General features: G+C 47.3%; 1 protein-coding gene across 1 annotated transcript; it reads right to left on the reverse strand.

The window, feature by feature from the left end:
• Positions 1–7,289: 7,289 nt before the first annotated feature.
• On the reverse strand, positions 7,290–9,767 carry LOC117356035 (pre-mRNA-processing factor 17-like). The gene is given in 1 exon segment (XM_033935290.1): positions 7,290–9,767. A coding segment is annotated over 1 exon segment (1,545 nt). The 5' UTR covers positions 9,570–9,767; the 3' UTR covers positions 7,290–8,024.
• Positions 9,768–19,368: the final 9,601 nt, after the last annotated feature.

The following is a 19,368-nucleotide window of genomic DNA, read 5'->3' on the forward strand; positions in this document are numbered from 1 at the left end:
GTGTGAGTGATTCTTATGTTATGATTGAGGAGAGAGAGATTTATTAAGGTCTGGAAATCAGTGAATATAAGAACATAAGAATAACCATAATGGGTCAGACCAATGGTCCATTACATTACATTACTGATTTCTATTCCACTTGTGCCTTGCGGTTCTAAGCGGATTACATTAGAAGATGGCTGGTCATTTCCAGGCGATGACAATACAATACTTTACGTTACTTTACAAACTTTGCATACCTTACTGTAGCCAAGTCACAAATACCTGTCAGAAACCCAATGACTAGTAACATTCCAGATATGAGATTGTGATGTCATAATGCCTAAGAGCCAACCTCATCAGAGAACACTGCCCTCAGACTGATCTATTCCCTTCGAAAATTTGACCACATCACCAACGCCTTCCTAGATTCACACTGGCTTCCAATACAAGCCCGCATCCAATTCAAGCTATATTGCATATTATTCAAAACATTAAACGGAACAGCACCCTCCCACTTAAACAACCGCCTAAATAGGAACCTCTCTTCCAGACAAAGGAGAACCCAGTCAGTGTTCCCTCTAAGCGGGCGGGTGTTGTGAGCAAACTTTTTTCACTGTGAGCTAAAAATATCGGGCGCCAGCAAGTTATGAGCCAAATAAATATGTTGCTTTCTACCACAGAACTTCCTTACGTTTGTATGGAATCTATCCCCTTTCAACTTTAGAGAGTGCCCTCTCGTTCTCCCTGCCTTAGCTACTAAGTCTATTCCCTTCAGTACCTTGAATGTTTCTATCATGTCCCCTCTCAATCTCCTCTGCTCAAGGGAGAAGAGGCCCAGTTTCTCTAATCTTTCGCTGTACGGCAACTCCTCCAGCCCCTTAACCATTTTAGTTGCTCTTCTCTGGATCCTTTCGAGTAGTACCGTGTCCTTCTTAAAGTACCAGTGCTGGACGCAGTACTCCAGGTGAGGGCGTACCATGGCCCGGTACAGCAGCATGATAACCTTCTCTGTCTCTTCAGTCCAGCATCTGCCCCTTCCATTCACTGTCTGTCTTTCCCTGCCATCTCTCCTCCTGCCCCCCCCCACCCCCCAATTTGGTCTAGCATCCATCATCTTCCTTCTGTTCCCCTCATGGTCTGGCATCTCTATCCTTCCCTCCCCCCTGTGGTTTTTAGCATATCTCTCTTCTCATTTCCTCCACTCAGATCTGATCATTCTCTGCTCTCTCTTCCCTTTTCTTCTCTGGTCTTCCTTCTCTATTTTCTGCCTCCATCTAAATTAAATTCTTTCTTACTATTTAGTCCCGTTTCCCTCTTTTCACTGTGTCTACACACAGCTTGTCACCCCTTTCCCTCACCCCTCCATTATCTTACTATTTTCTTCCCCCTTTATTTATCTCCTCCTTCCATCCAGTATGTGTTCTTTCCCCACTTCCATTCAGCATCTGCTCTCCCTTCTCAACTGACATCCATCTGCCTTCTGCTCTCTCTCCCTTCTTCTCACTTCCATCATCTGTCCCCTTCTCTCTCTCTCTCATCTCCTCCATTCCATCATCTGCCCCTTCTCTCTCTCTCTCTCTCCCCCCCCCCCAACTTCCATCATCTGCCCCCCTTCCCCTCACCTTTGTGGGTCACTTTCTTTCCCCTGAGGGTGGCTCATGTCACAGGGGAAGCTTTGGCCGAGCAGAACCGCTTGATTGACAGTGGAACTTACTTGATTGATGTCGATGCTGGGGCCCGTTGCCGTTTGAAGGAAAAAAAAAAAGGTGGAAAAAAGGAACCTGTAAAGGCGAGAGGAAGGGAAACCTCCAGGACAGCTGCTTTTTGCCCTCCTTCAGCGGCCCAAGAGTTCAGACCAGCAGCGGCAGCTCTGTATGCTTTTAACTGCCGGGACTCCTGCCTTCCACCGCGTTTGCCTCCTGCCTTGTCTCCGCACCTCCAGACCAGCAGCGGCAGCTGTGTATGCTTTTAACTTCGGCACAGAGCTGCCCCTAATCAATAGTTTAGCGCGGTTTCATGAGGCAGCCTCGGGGCCTTTGATAGCCGGCCCGCTTCGATGATGCGATGTGGGCCGGCCTAGCAAAGGCCCCGAGGCTGCCTTATGAAACCGCGCTAAACTATTGATTAGGGGCAGCTCTGTGCCGAAGTTAAAAGCATACACAGCTGCCGCTGCTGGTCTGGAGGTGCGGAGACAAGGCAGGAGGCAAACGCGGTGGAAGGCAGGAGTCCCGGCACAGCGACTGCAACAGGAAGTTGCAAGTCAGCTGACGCCGGCCTTTCGTTGCGGCGGGGACCGAATCCTTCGCGGACCGGCAAGATTTTGTTTGCGGACCGGCGGTTGAAGAACTGTGCTCTACACTGTGTGCGCTGTGACGAGAAACATGTGCGCTGCGAGGTAATATTTTGTGCGCGTGCGCACGTCAACGCAGCTTAGCGGGAACACTGAACCCAGTCCCCTTTCTCCTACCCCCCTTATAAAGGAACTAAGCGCAAAAAGATGTACGACAACCTACTAGCAACACTTGCAGCTAAATTGGACCCCTCCATCACCAACCTACTGACAGCTTCAACTGACCTCAAAGCTTTTCGAAAAGAAATCAAAACCATACTATTCAAGAAATTCATCCTAATTTCCTAACCCCACTCTTCTCCCCTCTCTCCCCATCTTAGGATCCTCCCTTCAAAATGTGATTTAGACCTAACGCCTTTAACTGTATTCCTCTTCCTGGAAATGTCCAGTTATCTTTTTGTTGTAATCCGCTTAGAACTGCAAGATACAGGCGGAATAGAAGTCATTAATGTAATGTAATGATGTCACAATGGTTGGCTCACATAAGAATAGCCCTATTGAGACCAGTAGTCTATCTAGCCCAGTATCCTCAACATTCTATGTTACCAATCCCAGGGCAAGCAGTAGCTTCTCCCATAGCTGTCTCAATAGCAGACTATGGCCCTTTCCTCCAGAAACTTGTCCAAAACTTTTTTAAACCCAGATTTGCTAACTACTGTTACCACATCATCTGCACAATTTTAATTTTATTCTTGGCTACTGATATTCCTACTTTCAGTGTTTAGATGTTCTGCTTCCCCTGATCAGGACTATTTGGTTGGACGAGGAGGGTGACAAACAAATCTTTGCCTTCCCCTATCCACAAATCCCACCCCTTGCAACAGCAGTGGTCTGTCCATCACCCTGTTGGCCAATCACATTCCACTGCCTATTGTGTGGTTTCAACCTGTTAGTATCACTGAATCTCTTTGTGATACCATGCTAGAGCTGGGTCCTTCTGCTGTTGCTTGTGATTTGGACAACTCAATCATGTGTTGCAGGGATGGGCAACCACAGTCTTCAACCGCCACAACCTAGTCAGGTTTTCAAGAAGCCAGACTGTGGGAAGGAGAAAGATAGCAGACCATCGGAGGGGGAAAGGGGGGAAGACAGAGATGTTAAAAACAATGGGAGAGAAAGAGGGAGGAGATGGTGCACAGGGGTGGGGAAAGAAAAGAGAGATGGAAGAAATGTGTTGATGGATTGATGGGAATAGGGGAGAAGAAAGAGGAAGGAGATGGTAGACGGATGGAGGGGAAAGGCAGAGAGACAGAAATGCTGCACATGGATAAATCAGGAGGGAAGACATGGAAAAGAAGATAGATTTGAAAAGTAAGCAGAAAAATGGAAGCAAGTTGAATGTTAAAAGTTAATACCAAAGATGGATGTAGGACCAAAAGTGAAGATGGAGAGAAAAACAGTAAATGGCTAAGAAGGCCCTGGAAACAGAGTTGAGCACAGACAGAAGGAAGTAAAACCAAAGACTGGACAAAGATAATTAAATTGAAAATAAAATCATTTTCCCTACCTTTGTTACCAAGTGATTTTATATTGTTAGTGATTGAAATAGGCTAGTTTTTCCTCCCCATCTTCTTGGTCCTCCCTGAACAGGTTCTCAGGTGGTTTCCCTGGATGTTAAACATATCAAAGAACTCTGTCCTTACCAAGGACTGGTTGCTATGTTCATCGATGACAACGTACATTTTCACTGCCTTTGCTGGTTGCTCTTTAGGGTATACTTTTGCCACACATATCTTGGTGCATGACATTCCACTGAGGCCTTCTCCGTATACCTCTGTGCAATTTGCAGTGACATTCTGTGATGTTGTTTGCTCTGTCCCCTTCTCCCCGCTGTGGCCTGACTCTGGGGCAGGGCCAGCTTAAAGGGTAGACCCAGTAGGCATGTGCCTCGGGCCCAAAAATATCAGGGGGGCCTGCCAGTATGGTCTGTGACCAGGGCTAGCATTAGGGGAGGGCAGTCAGGGCAGCTGCCCTAGGCCTCAAAGCTCCAGGGTGCTCCTCTTCCTCCATACAATAAACCTAAAGCACCATACAACCTTTTCCCCTTGTCGGGCCATCTCCCTCACTTCCCCTCAACTTTGCGACGCTATTCCAAACCAAAGTGTTCTCTCTCAGAGGAGCCTTGACATAGAAGCTGTTCTCACTAGTTGCATGCGGCTGCCCCAAAGCTTCTTCTCTGACGCAACTTCCGGTTCCACCAAATCATGTAAGAGGAGAAGCTCGGGGCAGCTGCATGCAGCTAGTGACAACAGCTTCCATGTAAAGGCCCCTCTGAGAGAGGAAACTTTGGTTTTAGAAAGCATTCACGAAGGTGAGGGGAAGGGTGGGAGATGGGCCGATAAGGGGGAAAGGTTGTATGGTGCTTTAGGTTTATTGTGTGCAGAAAGAGGGAGACAAATGCTGGATGAAAATTGGGGGGGGGGAATGGGGAGAAGATGATAGATGAAAGTGGGGAACTGCGCAGGCCGCTCCCCAACCCGGAAGCACGCTCCCCTCGACGCGATCCCGTGCGTCAGAGGGAACGTACCGAGGCCGGAAAGCGGCCCACGAGGCCCGCCAAAGCCGGCCACGATCGCAGGCTGCCCCAAAGAGGAGGAGCAGCGGCAGCAGCAGTGAGCGAGGGCGGGAGGTCTGCTGAGCTTCCTTCGGGTTGGTGAGGGCGGGAGTAGGGGAGTGGCCAGAGTGATCATTGGCCGGGTTCTAAAATGGAACATGGCCACGGATTACAACCACGGCCGCAGTAATCACGCTTTTTTAAAAGCGCATGCGCCACTAACCTTTTATTATATAGGATATGCCCATCACTACCATCACTGATGTGCAAATTTAGTGAGTCTTCACTACTCTCCGCCAACCTCATTTCCATGAGCATTTTTTGGAGAATGACTCGCTTTTTGTAATTCGATAGCAGCCTGTTTTTTTAACACACTTTTTTAAGAATCTAGGCCTAAGTGTATATCCTTCAATGGAGACTGTCCCAACTTTTCAATGACCCCTCGTAATGGGAAAACATAATATGTGCTAAGAGAAGACGGAGAAACCCAACCCTCAACAGATGGAAATTCCTGAGGCCGAGTGAGACCCTCCCTTACTTGGACTTTTTCTTTGGAAATGTCTCATTGTGTGTGTGTACTGTGAAGGGAGGGGTAGGCAAACAGATGGATAATATATAGCCTTTCAGCTTCTCTTATCACCCTCCCTTATTTGGACTTTTTCTTTGGAAATGTCTCGTGTGCGTGTACTGTGAAGGGAGGGGTAGGCAAACAGATGGATAATATATAGCCTTTCAGCTTCTCTTATCACAGATCAGGAAGTCAAGGCACTTGCTTGTGTTTCAGTCCAGTCCAGGTGAGCGGATGTGGCGAGTTCTACGGGGTTCTGCACCTTGGGCTCCTTCAGCACTTATAATAATAATAACTTTATTCTTCTATACCGCCACAATCTTGCAACTTCTAGGCGGTTTACAATCAAGAGTGCTGGAAATTCAGCGAAATACAATAAGTAGATATTCAGAGGAAATACAGAGAGCTAGGTCACAGGTGTCAAACACAAGGTCCGCGGGTCGAATCTGGCCCACCTGGCCATTTTATGCGGCATGCGGTGCAGGGTTTTTATTACTGCCCCTGGTGTTATCTTCTAGCCAGCTCCCTCGTCTTCACTGCCGCAGTGTGTACAAACTCCTCGCACGTCCCGCACCTGAACCGGAAGCCTTCTCTATGTCAGAGGGAATGCTTCTGGATGAGGCGCAGGATGCGCAAGGAGCCGCTGTCCACAGCTTTGTGCTCACTGCGGCAGTGAGGAAGAGAAAGACAGCCAGGAACCATTTCTGGTCATTTAAATTGCTTAGAATCATATTGACCCTGCTATCTCGTTTTGTGAGCACAAGATCTGGTGTTGGTCCTGTCTTATGATTATTGAGAATTTCTATTCCACTACTAATGACTGGGGAGTCAATTCAGAGTGGTCTATATGAGCCTCTGCAAAGGCACTACCATAATAATAATTTTATTTTTATATACCGCTATACCAAAAAGATTCAAAGCAGTTCACAATAAGAAAAAATTGATACATACAGTGTTAATAAAATAACATGAAGATAAAAACAAGCAAGTAAAATTGAAATACATCAATTAAAAGCATAGATAATTTAGAACTGAATGCATTAAGATACCAACCTATCAAACAGATGGGTCTTTAACCGTTTTCTAAAATCAAAATAGGAAGTAGCTTCTAGCATAATTTTTCCAAGGCACATATTCAGTTTGGCGGCCTGAAATGAGAAAGTTCTCTCAAAGAATTTCTTGTAATGACAAGATTTTAAAGAGGGATAATTAAACAGGTTTATCCTATGTGTAGCTCACTGTGAAGCATCCTACGTGGCATAAATGCTACACTCACCAGAGACTTTCCCATTCCCAGCTGCTTTTTCCACCAAAATTCAAAATGACGACCCACTGACTTTCCTGCCTCATTCACCTCAACCCCCAACCAACTGGGTTTGAAGACCTACTATCTAAAGACAAACTGCAGTCCTCACAGCATACCCTGAAAAAAGCCACAGCATGATGGCTGAAACGTCAATTCAACCTGACGAGATGTAGAGACCTGGAAACCTGCCACCTGTGGAAACCATGAGAGAACCCTTTTTGCAAGAGTCTGAAAACTTATTTCAGAAATATTTATGTGAAAATGGGTATTTATGATTATTATGGTATTTACTTCTTTTGCTTGTTTGAATCCTGATGTATTCATTTGGATCTTATTGGGAGTATAAGGTCTAAAAGGACTGAGATTAGATTAGTTTATCATCAGCTCACTATGGAGGGACACAAACTCCATAAGTTATGTAGACAGACCGGTGAACCAAACTTGCAAGATATTGTAAGAAGACAGTAAGTGATGGCATTGAGCTCTGCAGTGTTTGTCTTGAACAGGGACAGAATAACCCACACAAAAAGCAGAAATAAACCTGCCATAGGAATATTTATTAAAAATATACACAATAAAAGGAAGGCCAGGACAGTTCTATATACAACACACTGACTAGAAAACATTGTGAATCAGTAGGTCATACGGCAGAAGAGACTCCACAGAACAGCTGTTTCCCTTTTTCCCGTGATGCTGCCGACATTGCTTGTGTAAACTAAATATTTGGGGCACACACAGCTGAAAAAGGCTGATTTGCATAGAACAAACGGTAAAGGGACAGCAGCAAAACGGAAGTGTCCTTGAGCAATGCTCCCAGGCAGAAACGCAAACCAAGTTTATTTATTTATTTCAAGTTTATTTAAAAATTTCTTATACTGCCCAATCAGCCTTCTAGGTGGTGTACAAATATGTAAAAACAAAGGACAAACTTTAGCTAAAATACAAATTTGAACAAACTATAACTATAATAACTTTTAAAAACTATTAAAAACAAACAGGAACATAAGGTAAAAGGCGAGAACTACATTAGGCAAAGTAAAAGAAAACAATTAAGGAAAACACAAGAGGGAGGGCTACTGTAAACTCAATAGTATTTTCACTCCATTGCCCTTAAAAGGACAGTTGGGCCTCAAAGGCATCAAGGAAGAGAAATTCATTCACACAGAAGCATTCATTTAAGCAAATCAAAGCACGAGTTGCTGTTTGCCCAGGGCTCCTCTAGCATTATGGTTTCTGGAGCGCAGTTTTATCCTGAAGTCATTTCTCAGTCCCACAGCTTGATAAGGCCATCCCAACCACACGTGATCACCTTGGATGTCTCATGTGGGTGCCAGACTGCACCAATGCACACCTTATCGTGGGCTTTCAATCTGCTGTACAGTTTGGTCGTTTTCCAGTCCCAGATATTCAGTTTTCCATCTGCATCACCCGATACCACGTAGCTCATGTCTGGCGAGAAGTCCACTTGACATGCATACCCTGCCACCATGTGACCCTTAAAGATTTTCTTTTTGTTTAGTCGGAATCTGTTCTGTGCCCCAAATATCAGAATTTGATTGTCCATGGACTGGCAGGCCAACCACTTCCCATTTGGAGATAAAGTAACAGCAGGCATCGAGTGCATACTTGGCTCCGCTATGCATTTGAAATCCACAGGAATGTCCCATTCCCAGACCCTGAGACTCTGGTCATCGGACGTACTGACAAATCGTCTGTTCTCATCCACAAAAGTGATAGTATTGACGGCTCCCAGGTGCCTATCTTACTCCTGAACTATTTCTCCACTTCGAATGTCCCATTGTACAATTTTCTTATCAGACATTCCTGCCACAAAGAGATTCTGTTTGTCTTCATCTGGGTTGAATTGGACGCAATAGGGCACCTTTCGGTTGGTGAACCTGGTAATACACTGCCCTGTTTCAGTGTCCCAGAGTTTCAGGTGGCGATCGTACGCCGCACTAAGAAACTGAGCGCCAGCGTTGTTGAAACAGACATCTCGTACAGCCTCCCTGTGTCCTAGAAAGGTCCTCAAACACCTGCGCTCCCGATCCACTTCCCAAAGCTTGACCTTGCCATCCATGGAGCAGGACAGCAGCAAATGGGCAGAACGAGGGAACAAGCGGACAGCGCTAACCGCCTTCGTGTAGCCGGACCAGACGTGAATCTGTTTCTTGGGAAGGTAACATTTCTCAGGTGGTTGTGGGGTCCCCATATCTCGAGGAATATGCAGGTAAGATCGGCCTTGATAATCGTAGCCATCTTTCAGGTGCAAGATGGTCTTTTCCTGGGCAGGCTTCTCCTCTTCCCCTCGGCCCTTCTTTCGTCTCTTGGCGGCCATTTCCTCACAAGGCCTGGCCACCTGCTCCTCGTCCACATATTTTGCCCAGGGCCCCAGGAAGCCTTCGACATCGGACGCGTCCGTCCCTCTGACTTTTGCCCTCTTGCATCTCTTCCTTGGATCCGGGGCCGAAGCGAAGGTCCGTCTCTGCTGCTCGAACACGAAGTCGTTGATGTGAGCGGGCTCAGCGTATCCGGCCAACGTGTTCCTGAGCGCCGCCATCTGCTGGCTTCGGAACGGATTCCCCGGGCCCAGCTCGGCTGCAAACAGGGCGTCGAAGGTGGGATTGTAGGTCAGCTCCTGAAGCGACGGGTCCAGGTGAGTCCCCGGCTCCACGTCCTCCTTCAGCGCCACCTCCGGGGTGGAATCGACGACGATGCGCGGCAGACGCAGCGCCTCCATGGCCGGGACCAGCCTCGCTCTTTCCCTCACGAGGGCTCCCGACTGAACTACCCAGAGTTCTTCATTCATTCGCCATGGCCCGCCTCCCCGGAAGCGGAAGAACGTCAGCGGAAGCCTCCTGAAAGGGCGGAAGAACGTCCCCGGAGCCAGCCTTCTGAAAGAGCCGCTTCGCTCTTTTCCTCTCAAGTCTTTCCATGGGCTCTATACTGAACTACCCAGAGCTCTATGGTGGTGTTATAGAATTATTCATTCATTCTCCAGCTCCTCCATGGCCCGCCTCCCCGGAAGCGGAAGAACGTCAGCGGAAGCCTCCTGAAAGAGCGGAAGAATGTCGCCGGAGCCATGAAAGAGCCGCTTCGTTCTTTTCCTCTCAAGTCTTTGCATGGGCTCTATACTGAACTACCCAGAGCTCTATGGTGGTGTTATAGAATTATTCATTCATTCTCCAGCTCCTCCATGGCCCGCCTCCCCGGAAGCGGAAGAACGTCAGCGGAAGCCTCCTGAAAGAGCGGAAGAATGTCGCCGGAGCCATGAAAGAGCCGCTTCGTTCTTTTCCTCTCAAGTCTTTGCATGGGCTCTATACTGAACTACCCAGAGCTCTATGGTGGTGTTATAGAATTATTCATTCATTCTCCAGCTCCTCCATGGGCCGCCATCCCGGAAGCGGAAGAACGTCAGCGGAAGCGACGCGGCCCAGCCTCCTGAAAGAGCGGAAAAACGTCACCGGGACCAGCCTCCTGATAGAGCCACTTCTTTGTTCATTCTCCCGCTTCTCAGGCGGGATCCAACTGCCAACGCCGTCCTTTCCATCAGGCTCCATCTCTGGCGGGATTCAAATCCAGTGTGGTTGCTCATCGGGCAGCAACAGGACTAAATTGTTCTTCTAGCATTTGTCTGAGCCGTAGACTTAGGAATGTCAATGTCTATCAAACCTTGATGGGTCGTGTGAATGAAATGAAGCCACCATTTCAGCTCCTGAGCGCAGAAACCAAGCGTAGGGCAGTTTCCAGGAGGTCAATATCCCAATTGTGCACAGATGGAAGCTGACTTGCCAGACTAGGTCAGTTGAGCTTGTCATCCTTTCAGAAAACGTGGCAATAGCGATGCTGGTTGGAACATTGGAGAATACTCCAAAAATGATTTCTTTTCATCAGAAAAGGCTTGGGAATGGACTGAGTACAGCTCCAGGTTTTCTTCCATTGTATTGTGGCATATTACAGATTTTAGTAACTGGAAGTGCAATATGGATTAGTTTATGTTTAGTGTTAAGATTTGTGTTATTTAATAAAAATACACTATATTTAAATAAAAAAAAAAACCTGACTAGTTATATGTATTAACTACTTTATGGTAAAGCAGAGAAGTCTTTACACAATCCCAGTTAAGAATGGTCAGCACCAGTTTCCAATTCGTAGGAATTTTCTGGGAGGCTTACAGTACTGAAAGGATTACAAACTCAACTGACCTAGTATGGCAAGTCTTAACTTCTTCACCCATTGCAAGTCAGCTTGTGCTCCTCACTTTCCATCTGTGAACTATTGGGATATTGACATACTTCCCTGGCCTAAGATCCTGGAAACTGGATCCCTGGTTTCTGAGCTCTTGTAATAATTTTATTTGCCACACAGGAGGAGGACGGAGCCTGACATGCAACCACTTTCCTCCTCCTCTGAGGTTGAAAGATAAAGCTCCGGGATAAGGCAAAATCTTTGAATAGTTGGTCCTCAAGCAGGATGCTGCAAGAGGTGGGGGTCCTGCATGTGGGTTAGGGGAGGGGAGATTTCATGCTAAAACAGAATGGATGCAGCTTCCTTGGCCCCTGTGCAGAATTCCCAAAACATTTATTGTAGGAATGGTCATTTTTCTCAATGGAGGAGAGTAAACAGTGGAGTACCGCAGGGGTCTGTATTGGGACTGGTGCTATTTAACTTATTTATAAATGATCTGGAAATTGGAACGACGAGTGAGGTGATTAAATTTGCAGATGACACTAAACTGTTCTAAGTTGTTAAAACGCATGCGGCTTGTAAAAAATTGCAGGCGGCCATAGGAAATTGGAAGACTGGGCGTCCAAGTGGTAGATGAAATTTAATGTGGACAAATGCAAAGTGATGCACATTGGGAAGAATAACCTTAAACACAGTTACCAGATGCTAGGGTCCACCTTAGGGGTTAGCACCCAAGAAAAGGATCTGGGTATCATCGTAGACAATATGATAAAACCTTCCGCCTAATGTGTGGCGGCGGCCAAAAAAGCAAATAGAATGCTAGGAATTATTAAAAAAGGGATGGCTAACAAGACTAAGAATGTCATAATGCCCCTGTATCGCTCCATGGTGCAACCTCGTCTGGAGTATTGCATTCAATTCTGGTCTCCTTATCTCAAGAAAAATATAGTGGTACTAGAAAAGGTTCAAAGAAGAGCGACCGAGATGGTAAAGAGGATGGAACTCCTCTCGTATGAGGAAAGACTAAAACGGTTAAGGATCTTCAATCATATCTCCCCCTCATCCTTCTCTTTTCCAAGCTGAAGTCTACAAAATCATGAGTGGAGTAGAACGGGTACAAGAGGATCAATTTTTCACTCTGTCAAAAATTACAAAGACTAGGGGGACACTCGATGAAGTTACAGGGAAATACTTTTAAAACCAATAGGAGAAAATATTTTGTCACTCAGAATAGTTAAGCTCTGGAACGCGTTGCCAGAGGATGAGATAAGAGCGGATAGCGTAGCTGGTTTTAAGAAAGGTTTGGGCAAGTTCCTGGAGGAAAAGTCCATATTCTTATTGAGAAAGACATGGAGGAAACATAGAACATGACGGCAGAAAAGGGCCACAGCCCATCTAGTCTGCCCACACTAATGGCCCACCCCCTAACTACCTCCATGAAGAGATCCCACATACCAATCCCATCTTTTCTTAAAATCTGGCACGCTGCTTGCCTCAATTACCTGTTAACATAAGAACACAAGAATTGCCACTGCTGAGTCAGACCAGTGGTCCATCATGCCCAGCAGTCCGCTCACGCGGCGGCCCTCTGGTCTAAGACCAGCACCCTAACTGAGACTAGCCCTACTAGCGCACGTTCTTGTTCAACAGAAACTTGTCTAACTTTGTCTTGAATCCTTGGAGGGTGTTTTCCCCTAAAACAGCCTCTGGAAGGGCGTTCCAGCTTTCTACCACTCTCTGGGTGAAGAAGAACTTCCTTACGTTTGTACGGAATCTATCCCCTTTCAACTTTAGAGAGTGCCCTCTCGTTCTCCCTATCTTGGAGAGGGTGAACAACCTGTCCTTATCTACTAAGTCTATCCCCTTCAGTACCTTGAATGTTTCGATCATGTCCCCTCTCAATCTCCTCTGTTCGAGAGAGAAGAGGCCCAGTTTCTCTAATCTTTCGCTGTACGGCAGCTCCTCCAGCCCCTTAACCATCTTAGTCGCTCTTCTCTGGACCCTTTCGAGTAGTACCATGTCCTTCTTCAGGTACAGGACCAGTGCTGGACGCAGTACTCCAGGTGAGGGCGTACCATGGCCCGGTACAGCGGCATGATAACCTTCTCTGATCTGTTCATGATCCCCTTTATCATTCCTAGCATTCTGTTTGCCCTTTTTGCTGCCGCCGCACATTGTACGGACGGCTTCATCGACTTGTCGATCAGAACTCCCAAGTCCCTTTCCTGTGAGGTCTCTCCAAGTACCGCCCCAGACATCCTGTATTTGTGCATGAGATTTTTGTTACCAACATGCATCACTTTACACTTATCCACGTTGAACCTCATCTGCCTTGTCAATGCCCATTCCTCGAGCTTGATTATGTCACGTTGCAGATCTTCGCAATCCCCCTGCGTCTTTACTACTCTGAATAACTTCGTATCATCCGCAAATTTAATCACCTCGCTCGTCGTGCCTATGTCCAGATCATTTATAAAGATGTTAAAGAGCATTGGTCCAAGCACCGAGCCTTGCGGCACCCCACTGGTGACGCTCTTCCAGTCCGAGTATTGTCCATTTACCCCCACTCTCTGTTTCCTATGCTCCATCCAGTTTTTAATCCATGTGAGTATTTCACCCTCAATTCCATGGCTTGCAATTTTCCGAAGTAGTCTTCATGCGGAACCTTGTCGAACGCCTTCTGAAAATCCAGATATACAATGTCGACTGGATCGCCCTTGTCTATCTGTCTGTTTACTCCCTCAAAGAAGTGCAGCAAGTTCGTCAAACACGATCTGCCTTTGCTAAAACTGTGCTGGCTGGTCCTCATCAGCCCGTTTCCGTCAAGGTGATCAATGATGCTGTCCTTTATCAGTGACTCTACCATCTTTCCCGGTACAGAGGTCAGACTCACCGGTCTGTAGTTCCCCGGATCTCCCCTCGAACCTTTCTTGAAGATCGGTGTAACATTCGCTACCTTCCAGTCTTCCGGAATCTTTCCCGATTTGATCGACAGATTGACTATTAGTTGAAGCAGTTTAGCTATGGCCCCTTTCAGTTCCTTGATGACCCTTGGATGGATGCCATCCGGTCCCGGGGATTTATCGCTCTTAAGCCTATCAATCTGCCTACATACCTCCTCTAAACTGACCGTCAATCCTGTCAGCTTTCCGTCTTCATTTCCAGCATATAGCCTGATGGGTTCCGGTATGCTGTGTACATCTTCGGTAAATACAGAGCAAAAATTGTGTTCAGTTTGTCAGCGATTGCTTTGTCCTTCTTTAGTGCTCCCTTTATTCCATGGTCATCCAGCGGTCCCACCACTTCCTTTGCGGGTCGTTTCCCCTTAATATATTGAAAGAACGGCTTGAAGTTCTTCGCCTCCTTGGCTATTTTTTCCTCGTAGTCTCTTTTGGCCCCTTTTACCACCTTATGGCACCTGCGTTGATGTTGTTTGTGCTTGTTCCAGTTTTAATCCGTTTTTGACCTTTTCCATTCCTTAAATTAAGTTTTCTTGTCTCTGATTGCTTCCTTCACCTCTACAGTAAGCCACGCCGGTTCTTTGTTCTTTTTCCTCTTGGATCCCTTGTTGATACGCGGTATATATATATTTTGCGCCTCGGTGACTGTGTCCTTAAAAAGGGACCAAGCTTGCTCTAGCGTTTTTACAGTGCTTATCCTCTTCTTAATCTTCTTCCCTACCATGAGTCTCATCCCTTCGTAATTCCCTTTTCGGAAGTTCTGTGCTGTGTCCGTCGTTTTGGACCAATCTTTCTCCCCTGCGTCCAGATCAAAGCGGATCATATTGTGATTACTGCTTCCCAGCGTCCCTTCTACTTCTACATCTTGTGCTGGTCCTCGCAGGCCATTTAGAATTAAGTCCAGAATTGCATTTCCTCTAGTATTTTCCTTGACAAGTTGTTCCAGGAAGCAATCGCCTACAGCATCCAAGAACTTGGTCTCTCTAATGCAGCCGGAGATGCCTAGGTTCAAGTCTATTCCCGGATAGTTGAAGTCACCCATGATAACTGTGTTGCCTCCCTTGCAGTTGCGTTTAATCTTGTCTTGTCATTTCTCCATCAATTTCTTTGGACTGCCCTGGGGGTCGGTAGTAGCTGCCGATCTTCATTTCCAGGCCATTTGTTCCTGGAATTTTGACCCATAGAGACTGTTGTGGAAGATTATTCCAGCGATCAACCACCCTTTCGGTGAAGAAATATTTTCTGGTGTCGTCATGAAATTTCCAACCCCTGATTTTCAACGGATGCCCTCTTGTTGCCGTGGGTCCTTTAAGGAAAAAGAGATCCTCTTCCACCTCGATATGGCCTGAGACATATTTGAACGTCTTGATCATGTCTCCCCTCTCTCTGCGTTCCTCGAGTGAGTACAGCTGCAACTTACCCAGTCGTTCCTCATACGGGAGATCCTTGAGTCCTAAGACCATCCTGGTAGCCATTCGCTGAACCGACTCAACTCTCCGCACATCTTTTTGATAATGCGGCCTCCAGAATTGTACACAGTATTCCAGATGGGGTCTCACCATGGATCTGTACAACGGCATTATGACCTCGGTCTTACGGCTGATGAAACTTCTACGGATACAGCCCATGATTTGTCTAGCCCTGGATGAAGCTTTCTCCACTTGATTGGCAGTCTTCATGTCTTCGCTAATGATCACCCCCAAGTCACGTTCTGCTACAGTCCTTGTTAGGATTTCACCTTTTAGGGTGTAAGTCCTGCATGGATTTTTGCCGCCAAGGTGCATGACCTTGCATTTTTTGGCATTGAAACTTAGTTGCCAAGTCTTTGACCAATGCTCCAGCAGGAGTAGGTCCTGCGTCATACTGTCGGGCATTGAGCTTTTGTCGGGCACTGTGCTTTCATCTGTTGTGCGGTTGCCTACCATGTTGCATAGTTTGGCGTCATCTGTGAATAATGTTATTTTACCTCGAAGCCCCTCAGCCAAGTCTCTTATGAAGATGTTAAATAGGACTGAGCCCTGTGGCACTCCACTGATCACCTCCGTCGTATCGGAGAGAGTACCGTTTACCACTACCCTCTGAAGTCTACCTCTAAGCCAGTCCCTAACCCATGCGGTTAATGTTTCACCCAGTCCCATCGAACCCATCTTGCACAATAACCTGCGGTGTGGGACGCTATCAAACGCTTTGCTGAAGTCCAAGTACACGATGTCCAGCGACTCCCCTATATCCAGCTTTCTTGTTACCCAGTCAAAGAAGCTGATCAGATTTGATTGGCAGGACCTTCCCTTCGTAAAACCATGTTGATGGGGATCTCGTAGGTTCTCCTCGTTCAGGATCGTATCCAATTGGCGTTTGATTAGTGTTTCCATAAGTTTACTCACTATCGATGTGAGACTCGCCGGTCTATAATTCTCAGCCTCCGTCCTGCATCCCTTTTTGTGGAGTGGAATGACGTTAGCCATTTTCCAATCCAACGGGACTCTTCCTGTACTTAGGGAAAGATTGAAGAGCGCGGATAATGGTTCCGCCAGGACGTCACTCAACTCCCTGAGCACCCTGGGGTGTAGTTTGTCCAGTCCCATAGCTTTGTTCACCTTGAGTCTTGATAGCTCCTCGTAGACACTGCTGGGCGTAAACTCGAAATTTCGAAACGGGTCTTCCGAGTTTTCCCTCGTCGGCAACTGAGGGCCGGATCCCAGCGCCTCGCAAGTGAAGACCGAGCAGAAGTATTCATTTAAAAGTTTGGCTTTGTCAGAGTCCGATTCTACATAGTTCCCATTGGGTTTCCTAAGACGTACTATCCCATCTGTGCTTTTTCTGTCACTAATATACCGGAAAAAGGATTTATCACCCTTCTTGATGTTCTTCGTAAGGTTCTCCTCCATTCAGAGTTTGGCCTCCCTGACTGCTGTTTTGACCGCTTTTGACTTGGCCAGATAGTCTTCCTTGGATTCTCGCTTCCCTGATTGTTTGTAGACGATGAAAGCTCTTTTCTTCTTTTTTATGAGGTCTGAGATCTCCGCAGAGAACCACTGTGGTCTATTGTTTCTTCGCTGTTTACTTACTGATTTGACGTAGCGGTTGGTTGCTTCGTGTAAGGTTGATTTCAGAGTTGACCACATTACCTCTACATTATCCGTTTCGGCATGGTTTTGCAGTGCCCGATAGATGAAATCTCCCATGCTTTTGAAGTTTGTGCCCTTAAAGTTGAGGACCTTGGTTGATGTGCTTGACTTAGTGAAACCTTTCCTGAGGTTGAACCATATCATGTTGTGGTCACTGGAGGCCAACGTATCGCCTACCGAGTCCTCTGTGACATTTTCTCCGTTGGTGAGTATTAGGTCTAGCATCGCCCGATCCCTAGTGGGCTCTAATACCATTTGACTGAGTCTCGCTCCCTTTATAGAGGTTAATAGCTTCCTGCTGCCGCTGGTCGTAGCGGAAAGATTGTTCCAATCCACATCAGGCATATTGAAGTCTCCTAACAATACTGTGTCTCCACGCAAAGTGATATTCTCAATGTCTTCGACTAATTCTATATCCATGTCCTCCTGTTGTCTTGGAGGTCTGTATACTACACCAAGATACAGGCATTTGTCCTTCCCCCTAGCCAAATTCACCCAGAGGGATTCCCCGATGTACTTGACATCTGCGATTTTGGCAACTTTGTTGTCCTCTTTAGTGTATAGTGCTACCCCTCCTCCCATTTTGCCCTCTCTGTCCCGCCGAAGTAAGTTGTATTCCGATATAGCCATATCCCACCCATGGGAATCCGTGAACCAAGTCTCGGATATCGCCACCACATCTAGGTCGGCGTTCCTCATTTCTGTCTCTAATTCCAGAATCTAATTGCCAAAACTGTGGGCATTAACGTACATAGCCCTCCATACCTTATGTTTGCTATGTCTCTGTGTAGATATTCCTGCTTGAGCTAATTGGACTCCTAAAATACTGTTTGCAATGTGTGTACTTTAGAGAGCTGCACGGGAACGGGGACGACGGGCATCCCGCGGTTCCCCCTTCGGGTCATGGGGATCCCGTGGGGACGCCCCCTAGGGTCACGGGGATCCCGTGGGGACGCCCCCTAGGGTCGCGGGGATCCCGTGGGGACGCCTCCGAGGGTTACGGGGTTCCTGCGGGGCTAGATGTACTCAGTCGCGCGACTCTTCTCCCTACCTTCTCTGCTTGCAGCACAGAGCCGAATGGAAGTCTTCCCGACGTCAGCGCTGACGTCGGAGGGGAGGGAGGGCTTAGCGCTGACGTCCGTTTGGCTCTGTGCTGCAGGCAGGGCAGGTAAGGAGAAGGAGAGTAGCCTCGCGGTTCGAGTGGTTACCAAGGGAGGGGGGAGGTCTGCCCCGCCCCGGTTGCAGCACAGCCAGCCAAGTCCCCTTACTTTTGAGGCACTTCCCCGACCGACAACAGACCTGGTCCAACAATCCTCCCTGCCCTGTAGCCGCGAATCTAAATTACCTTCTTACAGCAGCTGTAATAAGGTAATTTAGATTCGCGGCTACAGGGCAGGGAGGTTTGTCGGACCGGGGCTGTTGTCGGTCGGTCGGTCGGGGAAGCGCCACAAAAGTAAGGGGACCTGGCCGGCTGTGCTGCACCCGGGGCGGTAGAGAAGGAGAGGGGAGAAGGACGCTGAAAGGCCATGGGGAAGACGGGAGGGGGGGAAGGACTCTGAAAGCACGGGTGGGGGGGGAAGGACTCTGAAAGCACTTGAAGACAGAGGAGGGAGAAGGACGCTGAAAGCACATGGGGAATACAAAGGGGTGGAGAAGGACGCTGAAAGGCCATGGGAAGGGTGGGGGGGAGGACTCTGAAAGCACTTGTGGAAGACAGAGGGGGGAGAAGGACGCTGAAAGGACATGGGGAAGACGGGGGGTGGAGAAGGACGCTGAAAGGCCATGGGGAAGACAGAGAGGGAGAAGGACGCTGAAAGGACATGGGGAAGCAGAGGGGGGAGAAGGACACTGAAAGCACATGTGGAAGACAGAGGGGGGAGAAGGACGCTGACAAGACATGGAGAAGATGGGGGGAGAAGGACGCTGAAAGGAAATGGGGAAGAGAGAGTAGGGAGAAGACGCTGGCAGGGAAGAAGACAGATGCCAGACTATGGGGGGGAGCGGAGAGAAGAAGATGGGTGCCAGACCAATTTGGAAGGGGGAAGAAAGGGAGAGGCACAGTAACAGCAAATGGAAGATGCAGAAGGAAGAGAGACAGTGGATGGAAGGAATTGAATGAGAACATGAGGAAAGCAGAAACCAGGCAACAAAGGTAGGAAAAGAGTTCAAATTCTTATTTTTTTTGCTTCAGGATAAAGTAGTATATTAGTTGTGTTGATAAAAATTTATAAACATTAGAAGCTCTGTTAGAAACCCGTTTACAAAGTATGTATTCTTCCCAATTAATATTTTCAAATTAATAAAGTCTTTTTGCTTATTTGTAAATGGGTTT

Source organism: Geotrypetes seraphini, chromosome 2, assembly GCF_902459505.1.
Source record: "Geotrypetes seraphini chromosome 2, aGeoSer1.1, whole genome shotgun sequence".
Classification (NCBI taxonomy): domain Eukaryota; kingdom Metazoa; phylum Chordata; class Amphibia; order Gymnophiona; family Dermophiidae; genus Geotrypetes; species Geotrypetes seraphini.